Source organism: Python bivittatus, unplaced genomic scaffold (genome assembly GCF_059951505.1).
Source record: "Python bivittatus isolate LINGU-HERP-01145 unplaced genomic scaffold, Pbiv_v1 ctg000980_np1212, whole genome shotgun sequence".
NCBI classification, from domain to species: Eukaryota; Metazoa; Chordata; class Lepidosauria; order Squamata; family Pythonidae; genus Python; species Python bivittatus.
This window is the reverse complement of record NW_028277125.1, coordinates 45,930,181-45,950,061: the sequence shown is the minus strand read 5'-3', so window position 1 is coordinate 45,950,061 and position 19,881 is coordinate 45,930,181. Positions and strand designations below refer to the sequence as shown.

The 19,881-nt window shown below is 41.5% G+C and overlaps 1 protein-coding gene across 6 annotated transcripts in view; it reads left to right on the top strand.

Moving 5' to 3' along the window:
• Positions 1–19,881, top strand: part of LZTS2 (leucine zipper tumor suppressor 2) — a 64,180-nt gene that overhangs the window by 29,860 nt on the left and 14,439 nt on the right. For 5 of the 6 annotated variants that reach the window (XM_025164582.2, XM_088131813.1, XM_088131812.1 and 2 more), the window contains exon 2: positions 2,625–2,694. In XM_025164582.2, the coding sequence (XP_025020350.2) occupies positions 2,625–2,694 (70 nt within the window). Of the gene's footprint in view, positions 1–2,624; positions 2,695–7,853; positions 7,994–19,881 lie in introns of those variants that run through there. The other variant, XM_025164585.2, reaches the window with a different exon arrangement.

Genomic DNA, 19,881 nt, shown 5'->3' with positions numbered 1-19,881 from the left:
GGGAGGCCCAAGTACAGGCATACCTCGGAGACATTGCAGGTGCATTACCACCACACAATAAAGCGAGTCACACAAATTTTTTGGTTTCCCAGTGCATATAAAAGTTATGTTTACACTATACTGTAGTCTATTAAGCATGCAATAGCATTATGTCTAAAAAAAATGTATATACCTTAATTAAAAAAAAATCTTAAAATAAGACAGCAATGAAGTTTGCCACATTGATTGACTCTTCCTTTCGTGAAAGATTTCTGTAGCGTGCAATGCTATTTGGTAAATGCAATATCTGCGAAGTGCAATAAAGCAAAGTGAGGTATGCCTGTACAACACTTGCCTGTTGAATTACACTTACATTCAGCTTTTTAAGAATGGCCTCACCCTTGTTTCTCACTCACTTTCTCTCCCCCACCCACCCAAATATCTATCATGTAGCAACATCGCCCAGTGAATTTCCAGGCACCCTGCTGGGCCAATCACATCACTGCTCCAGACACAGAAGGGGTTGGAGGGCTGGGCTTGCTTGTAAAGAAGCAAACATCAGAGACAAATGCCAGAGCCTGAAACAGGCTCGTGATGGGGTGGGCGGGCAGGCTTCTTTTCTTAGATGAGCTACACGTTTTGATTTCAGTTTTATTACAGCCATTAGCCAGCAAAAGGATGAGCTGCAGGGATGTCTTTTTTGCCGTCTCTGTGAGCCAGTCTTGAAACCACCTAGCCATCTTGAGAAGATGATGGGCAACAACACCGGGGGACTCAGAAACAGCTAAAACCCAAAGTGCCGTTGATCTTCCAGTGACACTTAGTCTCAGCTTAGGCAGCTCTGGCAACGGGGAATCCCGTTAACCCAGAGCCCTTTCCTCGCTGGCTTACGCACCTCAGCATTCACTTGCAAGTATTGTATATCAGGATAAACTTCCTCAGTATTTATTTTATTTTTTTATTTATTTCAAGATTTATAAGGCCACCCAACTCAGACAGTGTGACTCAGGGCAGCATACAGTGTAAACACACAATAAATCCAAAAGAAGAAAAAAAAACCCCAATCTAACAGCAAACACTATATAAATACAAAATGGAAAACGGCGACCAAGCACACAATACAACAACCACAAGGGGGACTCCCACTCAACCGACCCCTGGGCCTGGGGGAAGAGTGTAATGGACTATGAGAATAATCTTGAGGAACAGGAGGAGCTTATCTTCCCCTCCAATGGCCTCTTCCTCCTCTTCCTCAAGGTTATTCTCACAGCCCTTTACAAAGAGCCAAGCCTTAAGGGCTTTCCTAAAAGTGAGAAGAGTTGGGGCCTGTTGTATGGGGGGGGATAGTTCCAGAGAGCAGGGGCAACCCCACAGAAGGCACGCTTCCTAAGTCCCTTAGGTGACAAGATTTAAAAGAAGGAACCTGGAGCATGTCCTCCTGTGGGACCATGTGGGGCGGGCAGAGGTTCTTCGGGGGAGGTGGTCCCTCACGTAACCCGGTCCTATGCCATGTAGGGGTTTAAAGATAATCACCAGCACCTTGAATCATTAGCCCTAGAAAGAACCCTCCCTCTTGCCCGATTTGCTTCTTAGAAGAAAGCAGTCTTTTCATGGCTTCTCCTTCCCCAAATTCCAGGTTTAAGCAAGAGATAGAGAAGCATGCCTACCTCCTAAATTGAGGCAGAAATTAATATGACACCACAGGATGCAAACTCAATCACGGTTCATGCCAATTGATTTAACATTCTTTAAGTGCCTTTTCATGCTTGCAATCAAGCAACTTAGAGAGCTGTGAAAGATCTGTCTTTTCCCCGCGCTTTCAGCACATATTGATGAGCAAAGTGGGAACTCTTACCTGCATCAGGAATATTGCTGTCACCAAATCATTTTGTAAATTATTTTACAGCAGAGGTGCACAAATTATTCATGCCTTCAGATGACAAGTCAGCAGGGGAGAGGGCTGCGCTCCAAAAAGTAGGTGACGGAGCCAAGACAAAAACAAAATTTCACTTCATTTACATTTAATTAAAATCACATATAGTTAATATGATTACTCTGCAGTCATGTATTTTAATAATTTTATCTTTCTGAGACATTAAAAGCTACAAGTTGATAAACTTTTGGAAGTCTCCAATGATCACACCAAGGCTTATAGGGGGAGCCTAAAATCCTAGGATATCAGGTTGTGATCCTGGGCTTATGGTACATAACAGTATAATCTCATGTTTGTGATTTGTTTTGTTTCTGTTCCTCCCTTTTTACCCTCATTCTGTTTTGTTCCTCCCTTTTTACCCTCATGTCCATTTGATGAAATCGATTCGTAGTAAGCTGAGAATGATTAAAAACTGTTGCATGTAATTAATTTATACAACAACCTATTTGGATTGGGAATGATAGAAGCTATAATCCAAAACTTCTGAAGGCAGCAAGTTGGCAAAGTTACTTGAAAAGCTATTTCGTAAATGTTTTGCTGCTGATAAATCTCCTGAGATCTGCTTGTTCTCTTACCACTTTAGAAAATAGTATTTCAATATACTGTAGCATTCTGTCACAAACTGTATTGTATGCAAAACCAGAGTGCATCTAATTTGCTTAATTTTTAAAGAATATGTAACTGTGGTTCACTCCCTCTTTTTTATTTGCAGGAGGCTCCTCTTTTCACAACATTGGAGGCCTGTGGACTCTTCTTACCTGCCTGTAGTGGATGAACATAAGGTACCTTTAGCATGTAAAGCAACCTTTTCAGAATGATGCCCCCCAACATGCTTTCAGTTGCAAATCTCATAATTCTAATCAGCATAGTCAGTGATGCTGTCTGGAAATTATGAGAACTGTAATCCAGCACATCCAGAGGTCATCAGCTTGGGGAAGCGTGGGAGAGAGACTTTTACATATTAATTAAAATCATGTTTGATGTAGTTCTTTTTCTACAGCCAATAAGGAACTGCTACATGCTTAGCTTGGTACCAGAGATTTCCAAACTCCTAGAGGTGTTCTTGTAGTTTAGAGAAACAGCTTGAAAAGCTGAAAAGAGGTTTAGAGACAAGTTCCAAGATGACAAAAGGTATAAAAGATCAATCATATACAGAAGGAGGAAATGAGCTGATTATGTTTAGCTCATGGAATGGAACAAAGGGAAGTGTTGACAGTTGCCAGACATTTAAACAGAGATCAGAAATGAGAGAAGGAACCATTTTCATTCATGTGAACCAGGCTAAACCACATGACAAAGGAGTTACATTATAAACAAGGAAAAGCTATCTCATTTGGGGAATTGGTTCAGCAATGGAATGGTAACTTTCTTGGAGAGGGTTCAAGAAAAGTATGTCACCAGCAAGCATTGTTTTATAAAGATTGACTAAAAATAAAGCATTCAGCTCATACCTTCAAGTGCTTAATAAAATCTGTCCAATGACTATATGGACCTGTTTTCTTGGCAACAGCAGGAGAGTGTTTTGCCATTGCCGTTTTCCAGGTTGGTTTTTAACTTCTCAACCTAGGTTACAGCCTAGGTTTCTTTCTTGGGAGTCTCCCACTTAAGTATTAACCAGATCCGATCCTGCTTGGCTTTTTGAGATTAGCCAACCTTGTCTATGTCCCACTTAAAACATTCATATTGAGCATTTAGGGGCCTGTTACCCCTGTATGTCAAAGGGACGCCTAAACAAAAATGCCCCAATGGGAAAATGCTTTGCCCACAAGGTGCCATCTGTTGTAATTTCTAAAATATTAGAGGTGTAAGTATGAATATTATTTGACTTAAAATGCTAAAGTTTGGAACAAATTAAACAATCTTGTGTGATCACACTGACTAGGGAGTGTGGGGGAGAACCACGTGCGTACCCAAACGTAAACATATACCTAGGAGAATATGTAATTTAATGGTGCCCTCATGTGGTTGAAAGAGAAAAAGCTGTCAGGGAATTTTAAAAGTAGGTTCTTTTTCCGGAATGAAGGTAATGGGAGAAGATCTGTACAGTATCCAGAAGAATTCAGCAGAACTTGAGGGGTGGATCACCATCTGCAGAGAGGATAGCCTATACCTGTACTCCATGTTCTTTCTCAAAGAGTATATTGATTGCAAATGCCCACACAACAACAGGTAGCTTCTTGCATATGGGTCTCTGCTGCAACCAGTGTTGCCAGCTCCTGGCTCCTCCGTTGCAATTGTGTGAATGAGATCAGGCAGCAATGAGCAGCCATCCTAACCTGCCTGCTAGAAGCCTGGCACGGCTAGAACAAACTGCCTGTGATGGAGAGATACAGAAAAGCTGTGGAGAGCTTGTGGCTGGATAGGACAGGGCACAGCAGTGACTTAGAGGAATGAAATGGAATGCTCAGGTGGAAGATCCTGAACTGAGTGAGCGGGAGGTGTTTCCTTTTAACACCAGTTTCTTCTGAGTTTCTTATATTCTGCATTATGAGAATAAAAAGTATTGAAAACTTCCTTCCCTTCTGCCTCCCCCTCCCCAAAAAACCCAATGTTTCTAAGGTCCAAGGATAAAATATACACACTGCGAGTGATTTCTCTTCTAACACTGAAGCAACAGAAGAGAGTTTGGGGGCTTCTTTAAATTAGTGAGCTTTTTAAAAATTATTGCCATATTCCTAGTCATATTCCAGAATACCTATTTCCCAGCAACAGTTCCAATCCCTGATTTAAACATTCAGACAATGTAACATCTCTTTCCCTACCCCAATATATTGAATCAAAATAAGATATGTACCTAGGACTGAAGTTTTTTTTTAATATTATTTTTACCATTTGGTATATTAAAATTCATTCATTCCTGTAAGAGACTTGTGAAGTAGGATGATGGCATTTCCATTTTACCCATGGAGAAATGAGACTGTGAAAGAGATTGCAGACTATATGTTGATTGAACCTAGTTTCAGCTTATGTCTTGTGTTCTGTGCATTGCTGATACTTGCTTTTGTTTGATATAATTTGTTCCAAAAGTAGAATTTAGATTTATTGTCCTTTTCCTCCTTTGTGGGGGCCAGGGAGGAGGAATTACACTGAGATTATTCCATAGAGCACTTATAGCTTTATGAGAATGGGTTTTCAGTGTCTTTTCAGGTATTGCAGGAATTTGACCTCAGGCATGTTAAATGTGCATGCTTAGTAGTCCCATAGAAGATGTTAATATATGCTTTGTAAATGTCTGTACACAAACTGCCTCACACCATTGAAATTAGTAGGAAGTTGTTCCTGGGGAATGTTCCACAAATATATGGGAGCTCTCCTTATACAGATCATTAAACTGGACGGAAGCCTACAAACAGATGCTTTCTCACTTTAGAATAATGATTGTGAAAAAGTTCTGTTTTTTGCAGAATCTAGACAGCTGGCATTTTAAAATATAGTTTAGTGTAAGTTCTTTACTGACAGCTACTCTAGCTCCTTATTTGTAGCTTGAAATTCAGCAGGAAATTGCTAAATATAGGTGAGACAATTTCCTGTCTTTTTGGTCAAAGAAGCAGTGAAATAGGTGCACTAAGTTTTCAATAGGTTAAATATCTTAAATTTTAATTTAAATTTAAATTAAATTTAAATACCTTAAAAAAAAACACATACAAACAGCCCCCTGCAATGTGAGAGAGAAAAATTTAGCATCATCCCCTCTAGTTTCATCATTGTATCATTGTGATGTTCACAGCAGCACTTAGCTGTTGAAAAATTATTTTAGTTTTTCAAAAAAATATTTCAATCTCCAGCTGCAGAAGGTTGCTCACCATTATTATACGCAAAAATCATTAGATGAAACTTTACTCTGGAAAGTATTTTTCAGCATGTATGAGGAATTAATTTGGGGGGGGGAGTGTGTTTCCTCTTCTTCTAATGGAATGACCTCTCCTGATTTAAAATGTTTCAATTTTGCTAGAGCTTTGTGGTGAGATTAAATGAATTCCCTCTTGGATTTTCTCAATGCCACTTGTTCATTGCATTATGTCAGTCTAAAGTACTATGTTTTAATATTATATGTATTTTCTTCTTGTAAATCAATTTTTAAGAGCTTTTATTGGACTGCAGAATAAGAGAGCCAGTTTGGTGTCATTTTAAGGCACCAAGCTATAAACCAGGACACCATGAGTTCTAATCCCACCTTGGGCACAAAGCCAACTGGGTGACTTTGGGCCAGTCACTGTCTCTCAGCCCTAGGAAGAAGGCAACGGCAAACCACTTCCAAAAATCTTGCCAAGAAAACTGCAGGGACTAGTCCAGGCACTTGCCAGGAGCCAACTCTAACTTGAAGGCACAAACATGGCTACACAACAACCACAAAATATAAAAATGAAAATTTTAAAAGTCATAAATAATTCCTTGACTTTAGGTTACTGTAAATGCCCTGGAAAACATACTATACAAAGTGAAACAGATGTTGGATTTCTGACCTCTTTTGACTGACGAGAAGCAGGCCTAATAGTTATAATGGGGAAGACTTTCTTACTTTGATTCAGAAAATGAACTCTTGATATATGTACAGTTTCAGCACTTTGATCTGTTCTGTGCTCTAAAGCTAAACTATATAAAGAACAAGGAAATTAGAACATTTTTTTTTACTTTGTTTTCTTCTGTGTCAACTGAACTTGGTGAAATCCAGGAAGAAGTTAAAATGGGACTGAATTAAGTCCCTCTGCATTATCTCTCTTGATTTAATCTAGGAGGCTCAAATTCTAGGCAAACTGAAATGGATGATTTCTTTTTTTTTTTATTGGTGATATCTGGGAAGGCAAATAAGATCCAGTTGGTAATAAGGCTGATCCAGCTGATAAAGAACAATAGGTCTTGTCTCAGTTCAAGTATAAATTTTATACAAGGGACCCTAATTAGCAAAGTAGTATTTGAGAGAGGGGAACTTATTCTCCTTTCCTGAGAGAAGGCAGACATAGAATAAAGATGTGGCTCTTTGGTGTGGCATTATCAGCCCAAACCTTTGTTTACTGTGTTCTACAGTAGGAAGTGGGTGTAGGATGTAATCTGTGAAATACAGCAGAATATAACCCTGATTTGTACCGTATGTCAGGTTCTTCCTCAGTGAAATGCAGAGAATAGCCTTCAGTCATCCTCGGCCAGCAGATCCAGAAGGCATCAGAATTTTTCCTTAATGTTGGTCAGGGAATGGTGGAGACGGTAGAGGGAGAACTTAACAGAGATTACTATGGCTAAAAAGATTTCAGTATTTTCAGAACTATGCCCAACTTTTCTATCTGTGCCCATTGTAACTCCACCTTGTTGCTATGGTGATGATTCTCTAGAACGATTAGATAAAAGCAAGAGCAGAGCATCTGTACTTTCTAGTAATTGCACAGAAAAGAGGATGTTGATGCATGCGCTAATTTTGCATACACACTTGAAGCTGCTTTTGCCAAAGCTTGGTCTTCTATACAGACAAACTGGAGGTGCATTCTGATTTGGGCATGGATACCCTTACCAGGCTTAAAAGAGAAAAATAAAAATAACGTGGCCCATCTTAGCATGGCTCCAGGAGCCTGTAGGACTTGATCAGCCAATCAGTATCAAAGAAAGGTGGTGGGACTGGAGAGAATAGCGATGGGGGGCCTGAGCGCAGGGGCTTATATATTGCCTGCCAGTATGCTGGATATTGCAGGTCTCGAGGAGGGCTCCGAGCATAAGCGTCGCGCGTGTGCTGGCGAATGCATTTTTAGTAGGCCGCCCGTTCATGACGTTTGGGTACAAAGCGGGCTTCGAGATGAGCCCTTGCATGGTGCCCGAGATTGCGCGTCCAGCGCTGTGCCGTAGAATTAGGATGCCTGCTTGTGTGCTCTTCCCCGACCAGGCCGGGAGGGGAGGGGGAAGGAAGAGGAAGAGGAGGCGAGGACAGCGGGGCCGGACCAGCGCAGGGGAGGGGAAATCCAGGCACCAGGAGTCCCGGGCAGCCGAGGGGAGGAGCCTCTTCAAACTTGTCGAGAAGCGGCGGGACTGATCCGGCTGGGACCGCGTTCTGAGCGGCGGAGCTGCGGACCGGCACCATGGAGGCGGCCCCGCGAGGTGTGGGGCTGGGAGCCCGGGGGCGGGGAGGGAAGATGTCGGTCAGGGGGCGACCCGCTGTCCGAGAGCGACGGGGAAGTGTGCTTTAGGCTCAGCAGAAGCCGAGCGCGCGCCGACCTGCTCCCCTTCTCCCCCCCCCCCCCGTTAAATAGCTCGGGCGATCTGTGTGCCAAGACTCGCCTGGGGTGCGGAGTTGCAGTTGGAGACTTGTTGTTCTCGCGTTGAAGCCTCTTCTGGGTGGCTGTTCCGAGTCGGTTTTGTATCCCCGGTTCGTCTCCTGTTCCGAGGGCCGTCCAGTTGACCGCGTTGTCCCGCCGAGATTTCTGCGCGATTTTGCCCTCTCCTGGCCCTGGGTGACGGGTTCGAGCCGTGCACGGGTCCGAAACTCCCGTCTGCGTCGTCGACCTGGTTTCCTAGTGGAAAAGGAAAGAGAGGGATACTTACCTTTGTCCTTCGGGCGCTTTGCCTTCGGCTCCCTCAGTTACTTTGTCCGCGAAAAGACGGAGGAGGTGCTTTCCCATCGTGCTTGTGGCCTGTGAGAAGGTGCCCGCTTTCCCCTCTGCTGGTCTCCAGCGGCGTCTCGCCAAACAGCCTCTTGGAAGGGGCCTGGTGGACTTCCCTGCCTCTCTCTTTGAATTCACTATGAAAACATGGCCCAGGCTAACCCAAGCTGGTGCTCAAAATGTGTATCAGCAGCAACACTTGACGATTGTCAGCAGGCTGTGGCAGGAAACTTTCCTGGCATGGAGTAGCTACCACGTCCCCTGCCCTGTGTATGATACCTGTGAACCAGGGTGGGCCGAGATGGGCTTGATGCCTGTCAGAGTCACTCTGTGGCTCCTTTGAGAAGCTGGATGGACAATGGGACGCTCGCAGATCCTCTGGAGCGGCGTTAACGCAATATACTGGCTAGCCCCGATGGCCTGTTCAGGGCTCTCTGATACCAGGATTCTATAGAACAAACTTCCCAGAGAGTCTTGTTAGACTACAATATGTGATTGTGCATGATACCTGAGAACGAGAAATGCATGATGGATAGATGGTGTATATGCTGCTTTTGGCAAAGAAGGTAGACATTCACACATGGGAGAGGTTAATGAGGAAGTTGTGCTATGCAAAAGTGATACTGAGGTAGACAGTCTGTCTGAAGTGAAGTCACAGAATCTAATGAACTAAAATGGGAGGTGTATTGTCGAAGGCTTTCACGGCCGGCATACAATGGCTGGTGTGGGTCTTCCGGGCTGTGTGGCCGTGTTCTTGAAGTTTTGTTTCCTAACGTTTCACAGCACCTGTGACCGCACAGCACTTCAGAGTGCTGGCGAAACGTTAGGAAACAAAACTTCAAGAACATGGCCACACAGCCCGGAAGACCCACACCAGCCATAAAATGGGAGGCCTTTAAAAATTCTCCATGGAAGCCTATAATAAAGGCAGTTATTTAATATGTTGATGTGATTAGTTTTGGAATGTGTGCAGCATTGGATGTCGCAGCTTTCATGTGCATACTTTTATTTGTTAGTTCTGCATTGTATACCATTTCTCTTTGCTGTGTTTAGCTCTGGCAGAAAGGTATTTGTCAGAATGTGGGATATCTTATCTTTCCCTTAAAAAAGCTCATGACGTGCATATGGGTTCACCTCCACATTTTATCTATGTGACCACTCTAAAAAATTGTGGAATCCTTGGGGTTCTCTGAGCTTGGTTGTTTTCTTGCAAATGTTTCATTACCCGGCTAGGTAACATCTTCAGTGCTAGTTCGGAGAAAACAACCAAGTTCAGAGAACCCCAAGGACTCTACAGTTTAACCCTGAGCTACACATATTCTCTTCAATTGATACTCTAAAAAATAAGTTACACTGATATTGACTGATCATCTTGTAAACAACATAACATAAGTGAGCAGGAATATCTTCATTTTGTCTAGGTACATACCTTGTGTTAAGCTGTTATTCCCTGCTCAGGGTATATGAAAAGTAACAAGAGGCCCTTCTGTACCCTTCTGAAAGAAATGATAAGGAGTGAGAACAGAAGAGCTTCTAGACAATGGATCTTACTGTGCAGTCACTCCTTTTATCAAAACGTAGTCTGGCTCCTTATGATGGAAATATTCCCACCACTTTTTGGGGGTAAAGAAGATCTTTGAGGGGAAGATGCAATATCTGTTCATCCATTTCAGTTGCTAATGCAAAGAGCCCTTGGACTGGAAACATCCCAATAAGCAGGCATTTTATCTCATACAATTTGGATGCTTGATTGTTTTTGTATGAGAGTTTAATGCTCCTTGAAATCCTGCCTGAGCCTTAGAATTGCTTGGTAAAGTACTGCTGCTGTGACCAAGTTGTTACTTTTTGGAATATGTTTGTGAATCCCTACTTCATTCTCCAAAGAAGAAGCTGCAACCCTTGAAATCTCTGATACTGCTAAGACATCTTATTGCTGGCACAGTTGGTCTTGTAGGGATCGGCGGTAGTGGGGAAAGCTGTACTATTAGTAACTTTCTCCCAGCCCATGTGCTGGCCAGTTGAAGACAGTGGTAAAAAGTATGGAAGAGCTAAGAAGCCTGTGCAGTGCTCCAGAATAGCATGCATGTAGGGAATCGATGATTGGTGCATCCGTGCATGCAAAGAATAAAGCAGACTTTACTGGGGTAGACTCATCCAGCATCGCTGAGAGAATTGTGGAAGTTCACTAAGGGGCCTGCCTGCTCTGATCATGTTCTTTGTTTCCCAGCTTTCGTCTGGATGAGCATGATGGCTTCAGCAGATGCTTCCCTGCTCTCTGTGCTTTGAACTGAAAGTGATGGGGGAAGGGTGGGTATAACCCCTTGATCCCTCCTTCTCCTCTTCCCTGCAGTGCCTTGTTCACCCAGTAGCACTGTTGTTAATGCACAGAGTTGAAGGCTGCTGCTTCAGAGCAGAAGCAGAAGGCTCTTTTTGATGGTTTTGTTAAGCCTTTATTTGCCATGTAGGTGGCATGTTTGATTTCAAAACATTATGACAAGAATACTGTGGGTATGAGCACTGATGTGTAACAACCAGACTGGATCTCTGGGGGATTGAAATGATGATGGGGATTGAGTCTTGTCTAGGCTATTGGAAACATGCATGTCCTAAAGCTGCAAGTGGTAACTCAAGTAGTAGGAAGTTCCTTTTCTTAATTTCCAGTGGAGCATGGATTTTTGATGTGGAAATCTGTGCTTGCTGCTGCTGATTGCTAGATCCCTATAGGAGACAGACAACTGGTGGATTTCCATTTATTCTCTAGTATGCTGATGCTTGGATCATATCATTTATGTGTTGCATGTGTCTCTGCAACTGTGTCTCACAGAAGTAACTGCAATGCCAAGGAATCTTATTTACTTGTTTATTTTTACAGTAAATTTGTATCCTACCTACAGGAGCTCAATGCACTATACATAGCATTTCCTCCTTCAATTTTCTCCATAACTATGACCCTGTGAGTTAAGTTGGGCTGAGAGAGAGAGTGACTAGCCCCAAGTCATCCAGTGAGCTTTCATCTCCCTGGTCTTTGTGGAACACCTTCACTACTACACTACACTGGGTCTTAAATTTCTAAATATGGGCCAGTTAAAATGTAATTGCTGGCCTAGTACTATAAGTTGATTTGTTTCCTTGTATATGAAGGTTTGTGTTTCCTTAGATAAAGTAGTTGAGACGTTTGTCCAGGAATATGTAGTGAGGTATGTCTTTACCAGTGTTTCTCAACCTTGGCAGGTTTCAGATGTGTGGACTTCAACTCCCAGAACTCCCTAGCCAGATTTGCTGGCTGGGGGATTCTGGGAGTTAAAGTCCGTACATCTGAAACCTGCCAAGGTTGAGAAACACTGGTCTATACTGTTGACTTGGAAGCCTTCAGTTCAAATATTTCCTGTACACAAATTCTCATAGTAGTTTCAGGCATGCCATTACTTCTCAAGCTCCCTCTGTAATAAAGCTGATCCTACTTTGTGACTCACCATTCCTGAATTAATAAGTGTGCAGCATTTGAAGCATTCTAAACTTTTATATAAATGCTAGTTTTGTTACTACATTATAGCTCTCTAGCATTTGGGGTTGTTGGATTAAATATTATATAAACCTGTACTGTATAGTGCTGAGCAGGGATGGCTTAAGCTTTTGCTGTTAACAATTAAAATCATCTTCATATCTTATCTTATACTGAACAGCATCAGGTATATTTAATTATCAGTAGTTGACAAGGGTAGTATTTTCTCATTTTAATGATTAATACATCTTATTTAACAAGTATATGTAAACAAGGATGATAATAATGCCCAGCCCATCAGCTGTTAAGCTGACTTTGGGATGCTTCTTCAAAAAGTACAAAGCATTCTCTCTCTTTAAAGTATTTGCATATTGTATTTACCCCAAAAGAAAGTAGTACTGTAGATGAATTTGCAGATTTGGCATGCATTACAGAAATATGGCTGGGCAGGAATGGGAATGTGTCTAAAATTTGTTTTTTGTGATTTTAGGTGCTCTAGCAGTGCAACTTCAAATTTGGGAGTTGAGGGTGTGGCGATGATCTTGTGTGACACTTTAGCTATGATCAGGTGCCCTGCTCCTCACATGACTTATTATGAGTGCATGCATTAGAAATCAGGCTGTAGTTACACATTAGCAATACTGGAATACTTTCTGCTCTGCTACCTGTCTGGTCCTGGATTCATCACAGGGCTGGTGGTACATAAGAACATAAGCAGTGCCATGCTGGATCACACCCCTGACCTATATAGTCCAGTAGTCTGTTCACAGAGTGGCCAACCAGCCTGCTGGTCTACCAGGAGATGGCCTTCAGAGGTATCAAAGCCATCACTGCCGTCAAAGCTAATAGCCATCCTCATGACTTCTGTTAATTGATCCAACCCTTTTTGGAAGCCACCAAGCTGGCAGCCAGCACCGCATCTTGTGGTAGTGAATTTCAAAGTTTTCAATTACGTGGTGTGTAAAACAATACAGTGTTTCCTTTTGCCTGTCCTGATTCTTTCATGATTCAATTTCATTGGGTGACCTCTGGTTCTATTACTTTGGGAAGGGGAAAATAGCTTGTTCTTGTCCACTTGATCCACACCATGCATAATTTTGTATATCTAAATCATATCCCCTCTCAGTTGCCTCCTTTCTCGACTAAAAAGCCCCAAATGTCACAACCTTTCCTCACAGGGAAGAGTAGATTCTCTCTACCTGTTAGTGCTGGGGGAGTTCAGCTTCTGGGCTCTGGGAATGGGATTTGGACTCCATAGCTACTCATACAGGTGGTCATTCATGGGCTCCATAGCCACTCCTACAGGTGGTCATGGGCTACACCTGGTATTTATCTCAGAGCAGTTCGCTTGTGTTCTGAAGATGGAGGACATTTTTATGAACTATTCCCATTGTTATATCACTTCCTGGTTTATATCTAGTTTGTTGGCATCTTAGAAATCGGTAAAGGTGGAGGAGCAATTAGAATAATCTGCACCAGGCACCTAGCTTATCCTGTTGATTTTCAACAGGTGCTTGGGGATTTCCCCAGAGATGTGGCCTTGTTGAGCTCTGGAATGTGAAGAAGGTGAGATCACTGTTTCAAGTAGTCTCTTTCTATGCATTGATCCTGGGATGCTTCCTGGTTTATTGAGGAGCTCTGGGATATGAAGTGACAGAAAAGACACTAATATGATTGAACACCAGTACATGCCCATGTTTGGGCCTACATTGTCTTAACTCTTAGTATATCTACAGAATCTCATCCAGCAGTTTTGTTTAAAACAGTGTGCAGCTGGTGGACAAGAGTAGTCCAGAAGACTGTCCTGCAGGCCATTGTAAGAGAACCATCTATCCGTCTATGGTAGCAAAAAATCAGAAGGAATCTGGTAGCATGTTTTCTGACTAACAAATTTTATGAGTTTGAATGGTAGAAAATGTGCTACCAGACTCCTGATTTTCTGCATGCCACTGTGACATGTTTGCTGGATTTTTTGCAGATAAAATCACTCCTATTCACTTTGAATTAGACATCATTGGGGCAGAATGGAATGAAATGATAGGGGCAGTGTCTTGTGAAATCATCTGCCTAGAAGCAGAAGTTGGCTTTCCTATGCTATTGCAAATCATGACAGGACTTAAAATCCCCTCCTCCCCTGCTACACACATATAAACGCACACCATTCAGTGAAGGGAAGACAATTATTGTTCTCATGACCTTATCTCAAATACATGTGGAGATGGCTTGCTGAGTTAACTTAATCATGGCCCTTTTGAATAATGTCTCTGATTGGCATACACTAGATACTCTTCTGGGTGGCCTGCTGTTTCATATCTATCCAGCGCTCACTGGCTCACAGGGATCATAATTCATTAACTCTGCATATATGCAGCTATCACAAAACCTGTCTTGATGTGGAGTTGCTCTTCAAGGGATGTGTTGCATTCCTGCAGCTTGTTTTAGCCTGAGATTTAATGCATTTTTGTGGATTCTCCATGCCATTTGTATCCCATTGTGTGTACCCTTTGTGTAACCTCTGCCTCATTCTTCTTCATAGAACATCTTATTGTGACAAAGCCCCATTGACTTTGTGTTGAGATGCTTAATGCTTAATAAATTTAGTGTAGAAAAAATGTGCTGTGATATTTCTTTATTGTTTAAGAGTACAAATTGAGGGCTGTGTTGTACAGGAGTTAATAACAAATTGTAAGAAGCCATGTAAGTTTGACTAGGGAAGGAAAAAAAAATTCCACTTCTAAATTTTGCATTTGATTAGATACGGAACATAAATAAAATCTGTTCACTGAATCTTTGAGATAAGATTTGAATCACAGGCTGTAAATATAAGTACCTTATAGCCAGAACAGAGATAGTATTGGTGTTTTGATCCCACTAACCCAGCTTTCCCCACCCTGGTGCTTTTGTGTATCCAGTCTAACTGGATGGCATCCAGCTGGAGAAGACTGTAGTGGAACACACTAATGGCCTAGCAGTGATAAATTACTGCTACTTATGTCTTGATTTTATGAAATTCCATTAAGCTGTTGACTTTAATTATTAAATGCAGTTACTAGCCCTCATGATCAAATGCATTCCATAACTAAGAACTTGTCAGTTCTACTTTCTCAGTTTTAGGATTTCACATACTATTTGGGGATTTGCTTACTGAAAAACTAGTTATATGTTCTTCTGATATCTGAGTCTCTATATCTCTATTTTTATCTTCAAAAATAGTCTCCCCTGAACTGACCTTCTTATTGAGCTCTCCTGTCTTGGATAATGGGTTTCCCAGGTGCTATGCCTGAGTAGCACAGCGTGCAACTTTCTTAGGTTGTTGTCTCTGAGAATGACCCTGCTGTGAAGTCAAATTCAGGACCTCCCTGGAGTTCCAGGTTCATTGGTTCAAGCCAACATTTGCATGAAAACAGCAGCTTTGTTTCCCTCTTCAGCTTCTGCCTTACTACTGTTGGTGGATTATTTCTCCCATAATCCCTTAGCCTGGTGGTTGCTGGGTGATGTTGATTATGTCACAGACAAGAGAATCCTGACATCAAACAGGGTCTAAAGCAGCAGGAGACTGCTTGCAACAAAGATCCAGTTTCTGGACAGATATCTATTTTGGATGAAGAGCAAAGTGGTAGTGCTAGTAGCAAGTGTGGGGTAGAGAAGGGCATGTTTCCTTCAATGGATAAATGTTGGAAATGTTTCTTTGAAATTTAGCAATAAATACGTTTTCAGTTATAAATTCTGTTTCAATGAGCTGGGCAGTGACAAATTTGATAAGTGAATAAATAACGTGCTCCATTTGGGACTGCTTTTAAACATAGAAATTTTAGTTAATACATTGATGTCTACTGTTTCTTGTAGCTACACTTATAGTAAAAGGATTTTGCGTGGGTAGCAGCTCATTTTCTATACTTCTGTAGATTCTATGGATTACTTTTGTATAATAATTATTATTTTTATATTATTATTTCCTCTTGAGTGTTTTCTAATCACATACTGTAGCTGCTGTAGAGACACTTTTGAGAAATATGGTGGCTTTTTAAAAAATATGGCAGTCTTAACTAATGCCATGCTGATTAGGAATGATGGGAGCTGTAGTTCGATTCACCCCCTTGAAGGGCATTGAGTAGCACTAACTGATTTGTACCACCTGTAGGCAATTGTTTATTAGGAGATGAAGGCTCCATAGGTAACTAAGCTAATATCATTCATGCAATCTTGATTTTCTCTTCAGAAAATGTAACTGGTGTTACTGTGGTCACCCATTCAGGTTATCAGATTGTCAACTGCCTTGGATAGTTTCCTGAGGGCCTATTCTAACTTCAGAATTATAGATCTTATTGTTTATACCATCTGGTTTGCGACTGAGCTGTTTCTCCAAGGGGATTTAGCCACAGCCAAAGGAAAATGTTGGCAGCAGTACTCTCCTTTTCAGAGTATACTTATAGGAACTATAAAGTGATTATGTTGCATCAGATTGAGAACAGAAAATGTTGGTTGTACCAGATTAATGAATGTGGAATTTGTGAACATGTTAAAGGAGAGATATTTTCCTTCATTGGTAGGCTACTGCATGCAAAATGTTCTAGGTTCACTCTATGATATTTCTAGTTAAAAGGATGAAATAGCAGTTAATAGAAAAGTCACTCTCTGAGACCGTGGGGAACTGCTGGTGATCAGAGTAGACAAAGTTAAGCCAGATGGACAAGCCATCTGACCTGAATGATGACAGCAGATTTCAATGCTCCAATTCCTTACATGCGATCACAATCTTCTAGCACTTTTGGAAATATGACAAATTTAATCAGGGAAACTACAGTGGTACCTCGGTTCACGAACTTAATTCGTTCCGCGACTCTGGTTGCAACCCGAATTGGTCACGACCCGAATCAAATTTTCCCATAAGGTTCAATGTAAATACAGTTAATCTGTTCTGACCCCTCCGAATTTGGTCGCCAACCGATTTTTGGTCACGTCCCGAATCAAATTTCCCCATAAGGTTCAATGTAATTACGGTTAATCCGTTCTGAACCATATGTTGTTGTTTTTTTAAACTGCAAAAATATGAAACAAAATACAGCACGAAGAGAGAGAACACTAACCTTGCTCGACGCAACTTCTGGTGTGGAGGACAGGAAGGCGGGTGGGGAGGCGGTTGTTGCTCGGAGGGAGAGTCCCCCTCCCTACAGGAAGCCGCAACCACGTGTCACGGGAGGGAAAATGGCCGCGGATCCTGTTCATCACCCGATCCGGCGTTCGCGAACGGAGGCAAAATTTTGCGAACGGAGCTGTTCGTGAACCAAATTGTTCGTGAACAGAAGCATTCGTGAACCGAGGTATCACTGTAATTTGAATTAAGTATACTTGAGTTTGAATTCCCAACCTTTAGATTAAAACATGGAATAAGATAGCGGTTACATTTTGGGGATTCAGTGTTTCTAACTTCAGCACCCTCCCCACTCCCCGCAAAAAAACAACAACAACAAAAACCCCACCTCCCAGGCTACTCCAACTCGATTGTGTTCCTTCCATTGAAATGAAGACTTTAGGATCATTCTCTTCAATTCTGTTATGATGGTATTCTCCTATTCACCAAACAATGGACCAAACCTACCATTATCTCCAAATATAAAAGTTATATTCCATCTCCTGCAGATGACCCCACTGTAGGGTCACTATATGTATAATCTTGCACCTTTTTCATCACTATTTAATCCTGACTGGCGAGTACATTGGCCTACTTCCTCTCTGTTACCATTGCTTGGAATTTAGGAAGTCTGGACTGCAAAAATCTGGACAATAACTAGAAAGTAACAAATAAAGACAACTTCCTTTTCTGCCATCTAATGGTCACTTGGACTTTGCAGTTGGATGTGACATGCTTAGCAGAGCTGCTACAGATTCCTTTTCTCCTTAAAACAGTAATGGATTTGTGATAGACATAGAGAATTATTTTAAAGTGAGATAAGTCAATTAGTAAGTTGAATAGTAGAATTAAATATTCTCACGTGCTTGCTTATTATCTCTACTATATCTTTAAAGAAGCATCTCTTCCCTAAAGCAGATCACATCCATCACCAGTCTTTTTATTTCATTGCTCTGATCTTAAGTTCTGCCCACTTAATAATCACAGGTTGTTTTGAGAGGTGTAGGGCTGAAGTCTTTCATTTGGTTGGAGGCTCACTGATAAAATGTGTTCTGTTCTTCAAATTGCTGCTCCCTAAAAATTTACAGCTCCCCAAATTCGATTGCTTATTAGTGATCTCTTTCCTCTGATGCCATTATAGGGCCAGAACAGAAAAGCTTGTCTTCTGTTCAGTTTTTACATTCTATGATTTCAGTGTAATTGTCTTTTTTTCTACTTCCTTTTTTTGCACTTGTGGTCACTCTGTTATTTCCTCTGACCCTTCAGTTCTAATTTCTTCTGAAGTGTCTCCAGATTTCACATTTCTAATTTGAAACTTACACTGACCATCAGCCACAGTGACTTCATGTCTATTATGTTATCATGCAAATGACATGGATTATTTAATTTATATTACTTACTTTGGAATGCAATTGATGTATGTTACATAATTCACATGATTTGAGTGATGACATCATGATGCACATCATATCACTCCTGCCTACAGACATCCATGACCTTGGGAAAATTGTGTTTGGTCTTTTATTTCCTCCAACCCAAAGCTTGGATCCAGTCATGTGCTCCCTTTGGAAAGTTAACTGTCCATTGGTCTATTCCTGAGATCTCCAATATAGTGCCTGGGGTACCAATGTGCCCACAAATACCATCCTTTGCCCAGCTCTATGTGCTACATATTTTTTAACATTAAAAAAGGAGAAGCTGGTATTCTGCAAAGCAAATTTCCAAATCATCATCATCATCATCGGTCGCACAGTCAGCCAGATGCTTAGACTGGATTTGGCATTTTTATCTACCTATTCCACCTTCCCAAGCACCTGGGATAGGCGGATGTTGTTTGATGGCGTTAAAGGTATCGTCGCAGGATATAAGCTGTTCCAAGTAAGGCTGCTGTTTGCAATTGACTGATGGTGATTTTGTCAATGCCGATGGTGTTCAAGTGGTGCTCCAGATGTTTTAGGATTGCACCAATAGTTCCTATTACTATTGGTACTATCTTTGCTTTCTTTTGTCACAGTTGTTCTATTTCTATTTGCAGGTCTTTGTATTTTGTGATTTTGTCCAGTTCTTTCTCTTCTATTCTGCTGTCTCCAGGTATTGCAGTGTCTACTTTCCAGACTTTTTTGTCTTTCTTATCAACTATCGTTAAATCTGAGGTGTAATGTGGCAGGTGCTTGTCTGTTTGAATTCTAAAGTCCCAGAGTACTTTAGCTTCTTCATTTTCTATTACTTTGTCTGGTTTGTGTTCCTACCAGTTCTTGCAGATATTCCAGTGTACCATTGGTGTACTGTTTGGCAAATGGTATTTCTTGCAGATATTCCAGTGTACCATTGGTGTACTGTTTGGCTTTTCTTCTTGTTTGTTGATTTTGCATCCAAGGTATTCAGTTATAACTGAGCCGTGTTGTACATTAGTTGGTTTGTTTCTTGCAGCGAGCTCATGCTTATATTTGATGTTACAGTATTGGCAACTTTTAATACTTATGCTAGCTGTTTCCTTGTGTCAGGCTTCAATGCAGACAACCTTATTCTGTTGTTTTTGTGCTGTTCTAGATGCTCAATTATTCTTTGTTTCAATTCCTCTTGTTTTTTAGTTAGAGGGCTTTGTTCTTTCAGAGGAGAAGATGCCTGGTTTGGGAACGAAAACGATTCAATAGCTATGCTGGCTTCCTCTACTGCCAACTCCCCTTGGTTTGCCTCTACAGTCTGAGCTACTTCTGGCAAGGCTTCAATTTTTTTGCCCTGGGTAAAACTT